Consider the following 12,362-nt stretch of genomic DNA (forward strand, 5'->3'; position numbering starts at 1 on the left):
ATGAGGGTTCCTACTGGTTGCTGTTATCACTGAGCACATTGTCCTCGTAATCCAGAATTCATACTGCCATTTGAATATTTTGTGTATTTGCAAAGAAAATTTTAAACACTTAACTCAAGGCTAGAAATAAATACAGTTAGTGATTGCAAGAGAAATCCACCGGCAGAGGCAGAGGGAGACGACTTAAGCCTCTGATTATTTATGTGCTTTCTAGCCTCTGCCATTGAATGGATTAATGGATGTGCCTGGCATAGAGTAGGCGCTTTGCTTGTTCAACTGTCCGCGGGTCGCAGCGAGCAAACTGGGGAGAGCGCTCAGGGGCAGTGGGTGGAGTGAGCGGAGACGCGCGTCCTTTCAAGAAAAGGCTCCATTTCTTCCTCGTGTGGAAATGTGTGCGTGTCATCAGGTGCTCGAGGAAGCTCGTGCATGACCTGACAGTTGCCGTCTGGGCTCTCCAGGTTCGGCCTGGCCGCGTTCACAGCGCGGTCTCCAGCCCTGCTCTTCCGCGGCGCTGCGCCCCCGACTCGCAGCCCGGCGCCCGGCCCGGCCCTTCCTCCGCACAGCCCGGCTTCAGGCCGCCCAGTCTCCTTGACCTTCCCCCAGCAGAGTCTGAGGCGTCGCTGTCCGTTTTGAGCGGGGTCACGCAGGCCCCTTCCCGGCCTGGAAGGTCGGCGACGCGCGCTGAGCGTCAGTCCCCCCTCACCCCCGGCTCCAAACCCCGCCGGCCGCAGATGTCATCCTCATCCGTGCTCCGCAGCGACCGGAGGGAGCGAGGGGAAACAAACCAACGTCTCGTTTTCAGCCTCTCCCCGCCACCGTGACATAAAACCGGCAAAAATAAAAAGAGCATTCTGGGAAGCACTTCATCATTTCAACGCTCACGAATTCAAAACATAAACAAAGGGCTCCCAGGGCCCCTGCCCGGGGCGCGGGGCGCGCGGCGGGCCCGGGGCAGGTGAGCGCAGGTGCGCGCCCGCCCCCTCCCGGGGCCCCCGGCTCCTTCCCCGCGCCGCCCCGCGCCCCCCGCTCCGCTCCCCCTTCCCCGCCCGCTCCCCGCCGCCGCCGCCGCCGCCGCCGCCCCGCGCACGGCCTGGAGCGGAGGCTGCGCAGGGCGCGGGGCGGCGCGGGCCGGGCGCGGGCCGGGCGGACGGCCGCGTCTTTCTTCTCCTGGCGGTGATGTCATTGGGCGACGGCGGCCGAGGCCGGGGGGCGGCGGCGGGCGCCCGCAGGTTCCCGAGCCTCTCCTGAGAAGGCGCCTGACCGCGGGCCGGGGCGCACGGAGGAGCGGGCCGGGCCGGGCCGGAGCTGCTGGGCCGCGCCGAGCCGATCGCCGGCGCCGGCCGCTCCATGGGCGAGGAGGCGGCGGCGGCGGCGGGGGCGGTGGGGGCCGCGGGCCGGGCTGCCGCTCCGAGGTGAAGCAGGCGCGCGCCCCTCCCCGCCCGCGCGCCTCCCGGGCCGCCGCGATGAATTCTGCCGAGCAGACCGTTACGTGGCTCATCACCCTGGGGGTGCTGGAGTCGCCCAAAAAAACCATCGCGGACCCGGAGGGCTTTCTGCAGGCGTCGCTGAAGGATGGGGTGGTCCTCTGCAGGCTGCTGGAGCGCCTGCTGCCCGGGACCATCGAGAAAGTAAGTCCCGGCCCGCGCCCCCGCCCGCGCCCCCCGGCCGGGCCCGCTGCGGCCCGGGATGCGCGCGGAGCACCTGGGGCCGGCCGTGCTCGGGGGACCGCGCGCCCTCCTTTGTGCGCGGAGCGGCGGCGCGGCCGGCGCCAGGACCGTGGCGGGAGCTCGGGGGGCGCCATTGTGAGCGGGGCCAGGGAGGGGGCCGGGTAGGGGGCGGGGGAGGGGCGCGGGCGGCTGGGTCCCCGGGCAGGAGTGTTCCCCGCGGCGACGAGACCCGGCTTCCGCGCCGGCCGAACGCCGAGCGGCCCCTCGGCGCTGGGGTTCGGCTCCGCCGCCTCGCCGCGGCCCGATCGGAACCGCGTTCGGACGCCGTGCGGCTCTGTCCGCTGGCTTTGTGTGGACAGTTCTTGCCGGTGCGTTGCGTGAGTTTCGCCTCCCGGGTGAATGGACCGGTTGCGCTGCATTTTTAAAGATGCTCGCATCTGTGGCCGAGGGCTGTGCTGGGAAATGATGTACTACTTTCCCCTGGAGAAAATTACCCCCGATACCAGAGGACGGCAGACACAGGGTTTAAGCCCCGGCATTCTGCAAGGCTTGTTTAAAATTTCAGATTTCGTTCTCAGGTTCCTCCCTGGTTCTGAATAGAACCCAGAGCCCTGCAGGCACTGCCTCTCCCTCTCCGCTGGTAGTTCCCAGGCTGGAGCGTGTGAACCCTGACCCGAATCTCTGGAAGTGATTAAAGTTTGTTTTCATCGCCCACAAGCCGGCCAGCAGGGCCGAGGAGACAGGAGAGCTTCTAAAAACGAGGTCTCCCCGTATCTCAAAATACCAATCTTATTCCTAGGGTTTTTTTTTTTTTTTTTTTGGAGGAGGGGAGGGTGGTGGGTGGCCAATTTACAGCGTTCAGATCAACAATTATTTAAAATGTGTTAAATACAGAAACTGAAGGGTACCATAATTAGGAAGAACGACTTAAGTTTTTAAGTGGGGTGTATTGGCCCCCGTACAGGATGACAACTTGTGAATAAAAGGCAACCTAAGTGACTTGAAAAAGTAAAATGTTTAATCTTATACACGTGCGCATGTTCTGGTGCTACATTTTAAATGAGGTCAGAAAACATTTAATATGAATTTGGCTTGCATTCCAATTTTAGGTATTTTTCTTACTTGGCACATTTTTATGAAAACGGAATCTTCATATTAGAGTGAACGGCTGCCTGCCCGTCCATGAAATACAAACGTTCCTTTAAAATGAAACTGATGTCACAGTGACATGATGATTTAAGACAGGAGGACTAAGAAGTAGGATCCGACTTTCAAGGCATTCAAAATACTTTGTTGTTTGGAGACTGGTACCGCTGGTAATAAAAGACAGATGTCGAAAAGTGTTGAAATACATGCTAAATTCACCAAAATGGCTTAAATAAAATCCTGTTCCATCTCTAAGAGCAAAGCTTTGAGAAACTTCATATGCTGTGTTGATAAAAACATGTCGCCATCAAAGAATATGTCGTTTGGCATATTAACTGCATTAATAGTGATTGGCAGACTTCGATCATTTTCTTCTGAATTCTAGAAAGATTTTCCTAGAAAACTGTAGCATTCATTTTGTCTCTAAAACAACAAAGAGAGGAACGAATAGAATGTTGAGCTTGCAGAAGCCAAGTTAAAACAACTCAACATATTCTAAAACTGTAGTCATTTGGAAATGTCTTAGGTCAAATATGTTTTTCATTCCCCCTGAACTCCAGTTGTTTTGTTTTAAACTGACTCTGTCACAATGTAAGTTTAATGTAAAGCAGCATATTGTAGACACAATTACTGGTTCTCTGGAGTTCAAAGGTAGGTTTTTGGAGCAAAATAGCCGTTCTCTGTCTCTAAGATCCCTGCGTTTCAGTTTTGTGAGCTTTTTCCATTTCCTAGGGAGAGTTATCTGGGTTTTTTCTTTCCTTTCTTTCTTTTTTCTTTAAATAGAGATGGGGTCTCACTATGTTGGCCAGGCTGGTCTCGAACTCCTGGCCTCAAGCAACTGTGTCCCAACTTGGCCTCCCAAAATGCTGGGATTATAGCCATGAGCAATCATGCCCAGCCAGTTTTCTGGGTTTTTGATGTTTGCATGCTTACCAGATAATCTGTGCCACAAAGCACACATGCTGAATAATTTTTACTTAAATGTGGGAATGTGAATCTGAGGATGTTTTTCCTTAAAAAGATGCATTTGGAAACTTAACCAAATATTCATGTGGACATGATGGGGCTTCACTTGACCTCTGCCACAGGGGTGCGCTGACAGCCAGTGAGCAGAAGGCAAGTGGCCTGCAGCCTTCGCCTCTGCAAGCTTACAAGCTGGCATGAGCCACGAGGCTGGGGATGAGTGCCGAACTAAGAAATGGGGCTGGGCGCCTCAGCTTTCCCATATGGCTTTTATTAAGAAACCATGTCTTAATGTGTTTCTTCCATTACGCTCATTTATTCTGTTTCAGAGTCAGGAAGAGGATGGAGGGAGCAGAGAGGATGTTCATGGAGTGTCAGATTCTTCTGCTCATGTAAAGGAAACTTTCCACCCAGGTTCTCACCTTTCTTTCAAGGTGGAAGGTTAGACAGTGAGAAGATGGAATTATAAACTTTACATGAACAGTTCTGAAAAGAGACGCTTTTCATTATATTGGACAGATGTTTTCTGCTGTAGGGGAGAAGAGAATGGGACTAAAAAGTTTCCCTCATCTTTGTATCTGGAGACCCTGCGCTTTGGTGTTCCCCAGGGGGAGCCAGGATGTTTGGCTGGGCTGCCCACATCTCCGGCTTCCCGTACTCCTCCCTTGAGCAGAAGCACTCTGAGGTCGTGACGTCTAGGGAGCCCTGGTAGCACTCTTCTCACAAATTCACTTTAAACATCCCTGGGGTATTTAGTCAAAGGAGGCAAAATCAAGAAAGATGAATTTTAGAGGATGGAAAATTGCTATAAGACTAATACCACACATTAAAATCATGGAAATCATGAAATGCTCTTTTAATTTCACTTATGAATGCAACAGAAGAAGTCTCTTAATTCACTATGAAAAACTCAGGGAGCTTGGTTGTTTCTCTGTGTGTCCCAGGAGAACAGAACACAGAGAGCCTTCCTGTGTAATCCATGTGACACGCTCCCGGGAGATCCTGGCTAGGTGTTTGTGGAACGTAATTGAAAGTCAGGCGCTGCCTGTAGTCTTGGTGCTGGATGTGGGGACATCTGTCTCTCAGCTCTGGAGGCCCGAAGTCTGGGATCAAGGTGCTGGCAGGGCCTCATGCCCTCAGAAGGCGCCGCAGAAGGGTTTGTCCCACACCTCTCTCAAGCTTCTGGTAGTTCCTGGCTCATGGCAACACAAGCCCAATCTTCACATGACGTCCCCATTTCTTCTTTGTGTCCAGACTCCCCCTTTTTAGAAGGATATCAGTGGGATTGCATTAGGGGCACTCTACCCCAGTATGGCCTCATCTTAACCATTTACATCTGCCATGACTTCATTTCTCAATAAGGCCCCATCTGAAGTACTGGGGGTTAGGGTTTCAAAATATGAATGTTGGAGGAACACAGTTCAGCTCATGATGGGTTGTGTTAAACATTTGAACCAGATTTATCTGATTGCATGATGCCAGGTGCTATGGGAGATTACAAAATCTAAATAATAGAGTCTTAGGGGTTCTAGTACAGAAAACATAACTCTATAGACAAGAACAGGATGAGCAGAAGGAAGTTGAAAGCTGTCATGTCAGATACGGAATAGAAGGAGCAGAAGAATCAGGGAGCTAAAGAAGACCAGCATTTCAGCAGGTCAGACTGAAGACTTTCCTGACGTGTGCATAAGAATATGGTTGCATTTTCCCAAACTGTAACCTGGCAGCCCTAGGTGATTTTCCACAGGCTTGCAGAAAATCAGCAAATCTGATGTCGCATAGGAAAAAGAAAATACTTTTTTCCAAGTGAACTCGAGACTCACTTCTGGGGTTGGTTAGGGGCTGGGGTGGGGAGAAGCAGAAGTGCCCACCTGCTGGAAATGCGCCTTTTCTTAGGTCCTTTGGCCCTAAAAAGAATGTGGTCCGTGATCACAGTGTGGTGGTAGGGTGAGGTTCTCACTCAGGCCCGTGACCTGTAGCTGTTGTAAGGTCTTGTTGATTGGCTAAGTCACTTGTAGAGAAGAGTTATAATATGGTATTTCCAGACTGTGTTTTTAAGGAGACTTCTTTAAACCTTGCAAACTGAATGATTGGTTGTATCAAGTTGCTTCTAACTAAACTACTCTGAATATGGTTTCAGAATAGTGACTTTTGCAATAATAAACATTTACTTTTGAAGCATGTGACTTTATAGTCCTGTCTCAGCCCTGAACCAGTGTGATTCTTGTTTGGGTTTCAGGCCTGGGGAAGAAGGCAGCTGGAACTGCGTTTCCTGGCTCACTAAAGAGAAAGCAAACAAACAGAAACTCAATTTAAATCAGGAGCGCCTGAAGAGATTTCTTGAGAACCAGACTAGAAACTAGTGTTTATGTTGGTGTCACACAGACACAGGAGCGCACACACACATATGCATACACACACGCATATGTGCACACTTGCACATGCATGTGCACACAGACACATGCACACCTACACAGACGTGCACACACGTAAACACATGGGGGCACACATGCATGTAAATACACATTCGCACATGCACACACACGCACGCCTGCACAGACATGCACACATGTAAACACATGGGACACACATGCATGTAAATACACATGCACACAGGCACACACATGCACACATGTAAACACACAGGACACATGCATGTAAACATGCACACATGCACACACACACACACCTGCACAAACGTGCACACACAAACATGGGGCACACATGCATGTAAATACACATGCACACATGCACACACACACTTGCACAAACGTGCACACACAAACACGGGGCACACATGCATGTAAATACACATGCACACATGCACACACGCACACACAGTCGCGTCTGCCTGGGGCTGAGGGAGAGCTGCCACATGCCATTCCGTTTTGTCAGGGGCAGCTGCTCTGTGAACTCCCTGAGCCCAGTCCAGCGGGTGCTGCCTCAGGACCTGACCCTCGTTCTATTAATAGAAGTCACTCCAGAATCTGCCTGCTCGCCTCCTTTCTTTAAGCTCTGCCTGCCTTTCTATACATCTTTTTAAAAGAGAGTAAAATGTTTGCCCAGCATGGCCAGCAGCATGCTCCCCCCGTTTGCAGGCGCCGTCCCTTGCGATGCCCATGCTGCAGATGAAGACCCTGAGGCCTGGCAGTTAGCTTTGCCCCAGGTCACCCGGCTACACTTGGAGGCGGAAGATTGCAGCCCACGGCTGTGACCTTCCCATGGAAAAGAAGACTGCTTCTGCCACCTATACTGAATTTAGGGGAAGATTGGCAACCACTGCCTTCAGATATTTGCAAACCAGATCAGGAAACGAGACAGAGGCAGCAGTACCACTGAGCGCCCAGGCAGGACAGAAGTGAGGACTGGATGGGGTGGCTCAGGTCACCGGCCACAGGGGCAGAGTGGGAGCCCTCAGGTGTGACTGGAGCCACTGCCAGTGTCCCACTTCTCACGACATCTGGAAGCAGCTCTGCCCTGCACTGTACATGACCCCAAAGGCACCCGGGGCAGGGCCCCTTGCCCTAGGGGGCACCCGCAGAAGCCTGCAGAAGTCTGTGTCTGGGCCCTTCTCCTGGGCTGCAGAACGTGAGTTCAGTGTTCCTGTGCCATCTGATAACTCACTGTGGTTCACGGGCTTCCCTACTCTGTAGGGCTTACCAGATTTCCACTTATTCCAAGATTTCAAACAATATGTGCATCTACACCACACACGCACATTGAAAAGTCCAGTACTATGTACACACTTAAGGAATCTCTCTCCCTTCAGAGGCCACTGATCACTCTAAAATATAAAAAGTGGAGGCGATGGGGGCTGCGGGGTGGGTGGGGCAGAGCCGTTTCTTCTTGTGTTAGGTGGATTTTAGCCGTTTGGATTGGAGTCTTGTGTGGGCTTGACGCCCACGCGTCTGTCACCGCACCAGGGAGGTGGCAGAGGAACGTCATCCCTCGGGCATGCAGCTCTACCACGTGCACTGCCGGGGGCTGGGAGGGTTGGCATCCCCTGAACCCGTGGGTCCCTGCCCGGAGACACTGGGAGACCTGGTCCTCTGTGTGCTTCAGAGTCAGGCAGGCACACCTGGCTTTGATGCCGCAGCCATTTGCTCTATGACTTCTGGCACGTGTCTAACCTTTTGGAGTCTTAGTTTCTTCTTCCTGAAAATGAGATGAACGATATCCACTGGTGGGGGCAGTCAGGTCGTTGCCAGGGTAAATGAGTAGATGTGCTGGGCACAAAGTCATTCCTCAGTACAGAGTAGTTACTGTCTTATTGATTGACACTGAAAACCTTCCCCATCGTGTCCAGAAGACTCTAAGCCAAGATTTGAACCTTGGAGCCACCCAAATCCAGGAACACTGCTTAATTCTCACAACAGGGCAGGCTATTGCAACTTTCAGGGGCTGGCAGCCTCTCCATCGCACGCTGGACAGACCACCATTGTCTGGGTTGGTGGGCCCACTGACGGCAGTTTCAGGGCCCTCTGGTCTGCGCCAGATCTGGGCGCAGCTGCTGAGCGCACACAGCTGCTGGCTGGGGAGCTGGAGGGCTGAGCCGGTGGACTCAGGTTTCGCTTATATAAAGTTTCATGCATCGGCGGAGCCCAGAGTCACAGACGGGAAGCCAGCCCGCTTCACCCCGTGTCTGCAGAGAGAGGGCTTTGGGGCCAGTCCTGGGCCCTCTGCTTCCTGGGTATGGCTCTGACTTCTCCCCTCCGTCATCAGTTCTATCAAGCTGGGCTAGGAGAAGGAGAATGAATCTCTTGATGTTTTTATGTTTCTAACTTTAGCTGTGAGCTCTTAAGGTTTGATGAACCAGACTGCTGGTTCTCAACCCCATTTTTACAGGACGGTGCCATGTCTGCTGGGGTCTCAAAGCGAGGAGGTGAGGGGAACTTAAATGCAATGTGTGCAAAACGTATTTCAAACACATTTCTGTGAATTCATTTAAATCTGATCAGCTTATTGACCCTGTTCCTGCTATGTGCGTGCTAGTGAGCTACATAACAGGTACGGATGCCCCCACACCACCTCTCCAGGCCAGTCAGAGGAGAAATGCTGGGATCTTGAGTCTCAAGTGTCTGTGAGTTCTGGGGATGAAGGAATGTAGAGTCATCCAGTCCAGATGCCTCCTTTGCAGATGGCTTCGCTGAGGGCAGCTGCGTGAGTGTTGTAAGCTGCGTTTTGCACAGCCTTGGGAGAACTGTTCACACTGTAGTCTAAGTGAATGACGAGAAGGACTGTGCTGGGAGGTGGCCCTGGGATACTATGTCTAGAGGTCAGCCTCCTAGGACACAAAGCAGAGTGGAGAAGGGTTGGGGTAGATGACAGAAGTGGCCCCAGTTCCCCAACCCTCCCATGCCCCGGGCGAAGTCACCTTGTAGCGTCTCCATCAAGAGGTAGGAGTCTGCTTCCTCCCTTCTTGAGCTGTGACTTGCTTTGGCCAGTGGAATCTGGCAGAAGTGACCAGTGTCAGTTCCTAGCCCAGGCCTTGGGAAGCTTGCACTTTTCTGCCATCTCTGAGGCCCTGTGTCTACCCCGAGGAGAGCCCAGGGCTTGGGTGCTCATGGTGTGTGATCGCATGGAGGAGAACTCACTTGTCCCTGCCCAGGTCACCCTGGGCCTATCCACACCCAGCCAGCCTCAGACATTGAAGAGAGCCCAGCCATTGTCAAGCAAGCTGCCTGCCCTGCCCAGAGCAGGCGCAGATCGGGCCAGCTGCTGAGGTTTACCGTGACCCCAGATAACAAATCACATACACACACACGCCCACACCGTTCTTAACTATGTATGTGAATACATCCCACCCCAATTACATGAGTGCTTGTACGTTTGTTTAAAATGCTCTCTATATCCTTTATTTCCAGAAAAAAGTAATGTATTATTTCCTTGATAATTTCCTCTCCAGTATCTTCTCTATTCTTATTATTTAGAAATTGTATGAAGACTAATCAGAGATGATATCTATTGAGTGCATACCGCATGCCAGGCACTGTTCGAAGCACCTTGCCCATCAGAACGGACCGAACCCTCTATTGAGTGCATACCGCATGCCAGGCACTGTTCGAAGCACCTTGCCCATCAGAACGGACCGAACCCTCTATTGAGTGCATACCGCATGCCAGGCACTGTTCGAAGCACCTTGCCCATCAGAACGGACTGAACCCTCCCAACCACTCTATAAGGGAGGTGCCGACAGGATTGCCCCATTTTCAGATTAGGAAACGGAGCTCCAGAGCGGCTGGTAACTGGCCGGCGTTGGCTGGTGGGCTCTCCCTGGGCCCGCCCTGGACCCTGAGGCTGCCAGGCCTCCTGAGTTGAGCCTCTCATTTGCTGACCTTTCTGCGTGTGTCTTTCTTCCTTTTAAAGACATTTCCTTGACTTTATTTTCCAATTTGTCTACTCGCATTTTTTATTTTGACTCTATTTTGGCTATTCTTTTTTAATTTCTAAAAGCTCTTTCTTTTTTCTAGTTATCTAGTTTCTCTCCCTTTCTTCCCTTTCAGTCAGCGCCTTCCTGTTTCTGGGCGATTCCTCTCTTCCTGTGAACATGCGTTGCAGCTTCCTTGAAGAGAAGGGTGATTCCTCGCCTGCTCTTACCGTCTCTGTTTCCTCCGAGTCCTCTTGTGCCATTTTTTTTCCATGTTGGAGATTTTACCCAAACATCATATGATCTTTCAAGTGTGCGGCCCTCAGAATGACCAGATAGTGCTGTGTGGCTGCTGGGGCCTAGGGACAGGTAGGTCTCCCTCGGGGCAGCCCGGCGATGCCTGCAGGTCCGGACCTGTTGGTCTCTTCTGCAGTGGCCATGAGTCTCTCCAGAGACCCCTCTACCTGCTGCCTGTCAGAACAGCGTCCATCCTCACCTTGACTCTTGTCCGTGCTGGCGCTCCCCAACTTCCTGGCCTCTTTGGTTCACTTTTCCCCAGAGAATGAGCCTTCCCTGCAAAGATGGCAGGAAGGGCGACTAGCTGTGGTTGGGCTGTGGCCCTTGGGCCTGCGTCTGACTCTCAAGTGGCTTGTCTACCACCTGGGAGGGTGCAGCTGCCTGCACTGGGTACTGGGATGGGACCTTGCTAGTCTCTGCTGAAGCCCTGCCCATCCTCCCTCTGCTCCCTGCCTTCGTAACGGTGGCTTGGGGATAGGTGTCTTCTAGGTTTTGTTGTTGTTGTTTGTTTTTGTTTTTTCTGAGACAGAGTCTCACTCTGTCACCCAGGCTGGAGTACAATGGCACCATCTTGGATCACTGCAACCTCCGCCTCCCAAGTTCAAGCAATTCTCCTGCCTCAGCCTCCTGAGTAGCTGGGACTATAGGCACCTGCCACCACACCCAGCTAATTTTTGTATTTTTAGTAGAGATGGGGTTTCACCATGTTAGTCAGGATGGTCTCGATCTCCTGACCTCGTGATCCTCCTGCCTCAGCCTCCCAAAGTGCTGGGATTAGTAAAGGCATGAGCCACTGTGCCTGGCCCGAGCAGTTTTTTTTTTTTTTTTAAAGGGATTGGGGTTGTCCTATCTTTTCTCTATAGAAGCTACATAAAATTCAGAATCCCAAAAAATGTATATAAAAGAAATGTAAGCCTCGTCCAGTTTATATGAAATTGCTTTTGTCTAAAATGAGCATCCGCAGCTTCAAGTGTGTGTGGATTTGCATAGTCTCTCGCTGTGATCGCTTGTTCTGACAGTGCGATCTATTAGCAACGCTTTCTGTAAACTGGTCTGGTTTTGATTATTCATAAAAACCATGGCCAGTCATGGCCTTTCCCCTTCAGTTCTGAGTGTCTCACTACTAAGTTCCTCTGCCAGGATACTTTTCCACCAGTGTCCTGTCCTTAAAGTCGTTTAAGTTCAGAAGAGACTTTTAAGTACCCATTTCTGGTGAGCAGATTTTTAGATGTCTTTTGTTAGGAATACAGATTTTCTGAAAAAGCCTATTGCTTTCTGAACACATGCCAAAAGATTATGGCTTTGTCATTCACTTTTGGGGAGAATGCTACAGTGATTTTGATAGGAAATTGGGGACTCAGAGAGTATTCCTGATTCTCACAGTCTGTTCTGGCTCCTCAGGAAGAGGAGAGTCTCACCCGCACCCTTGGAATTGGTCTGGGCCTCTGTTTCCCTTGAGCAGTGTCATCGAGGTGCCCTTTCTGGTGTTCAAGGAAGTACCTTAAGACCTAGTTTGTCTCATTGATCTCATAAAGCATTGGTGCTGTGACACATTTGTTCTGGTGGAGACACATTTTCTGGTTATGGTCATCCCTATTTGTTAAACATTTTTGTTTCTTTTGGAAATAGGCTTTAAGGCTGAGCACGGTGGGTCACGCCTGTAATCCTAGCACTTCGGGAGGTTGATCACACTCCTGAGGTCAGGAGTTCAAGACCAGCCTGGCCAACATGGTGAAACCCTGTCTCTACTAAAATAGAAAAATTACCCGGGCATGATGGTGGGTGCCTGTAGTCCCAGCTACTTGGGAGGCTGAGACCAGAGAATCGCCTGAAGCCCGGAGATGGTGGTTGCAGTAAGCTGAGATCATACCACTGCACTCCAGCCTGGGTGACTGAGTGAGACTCCGTCTCAAAAAAAAAAA

General features: G+C 51.6%; 1 protein-coding gene across 8 annotated transcripts in view; it reads left to right on the plus strand.

Moving 5' to 3' along the window:
• Window positions 1–517: 517 nt before the first annotated feature.
• ARHGEF7 (Rho guanine nucleotide exchange factor 7) overlaps window positions 518–12,362 on the plus strand; it is a 188,867-nt gene continuing 177,022 nt past the window's right edge. For 6 of the 8 annotated variants that reach the window (XM_017502080.2, XM_017502109.2, XM_017502085.2 and 3 more), the window contains exon 1: window positions 1,197–1,628. In XM_017502080.2, coding sequence (XP_017357569.1) covers window positions 1,464–1,628 — 165 coding nt within the window. In that variant the 5' untranslated portion in view covers window positions 1,197–1,463. Of the gene's footprint in view, window positions 1,629–12,362 lie in introns of all 8 variants that reach the window. The other 2 variants (XM_017502150.2, XM_017502101.2) reach the window with 2 other exon arrangements.

This window comes from Cebus imitator, unplaced genomic scaffold (assembly GCF_001604975.1).
Source record: "Cebus imitator isolate Cc_AM_T3 unplaced genomic scaffold, Cebus_imitator-1.0 Scaffold14, whole genome shotgun sequence".
NCBI lineage: Eukaryota > Metazoa > Chordata > Mammalia > Primates > Cebidae > Cebus > Cebus imitator.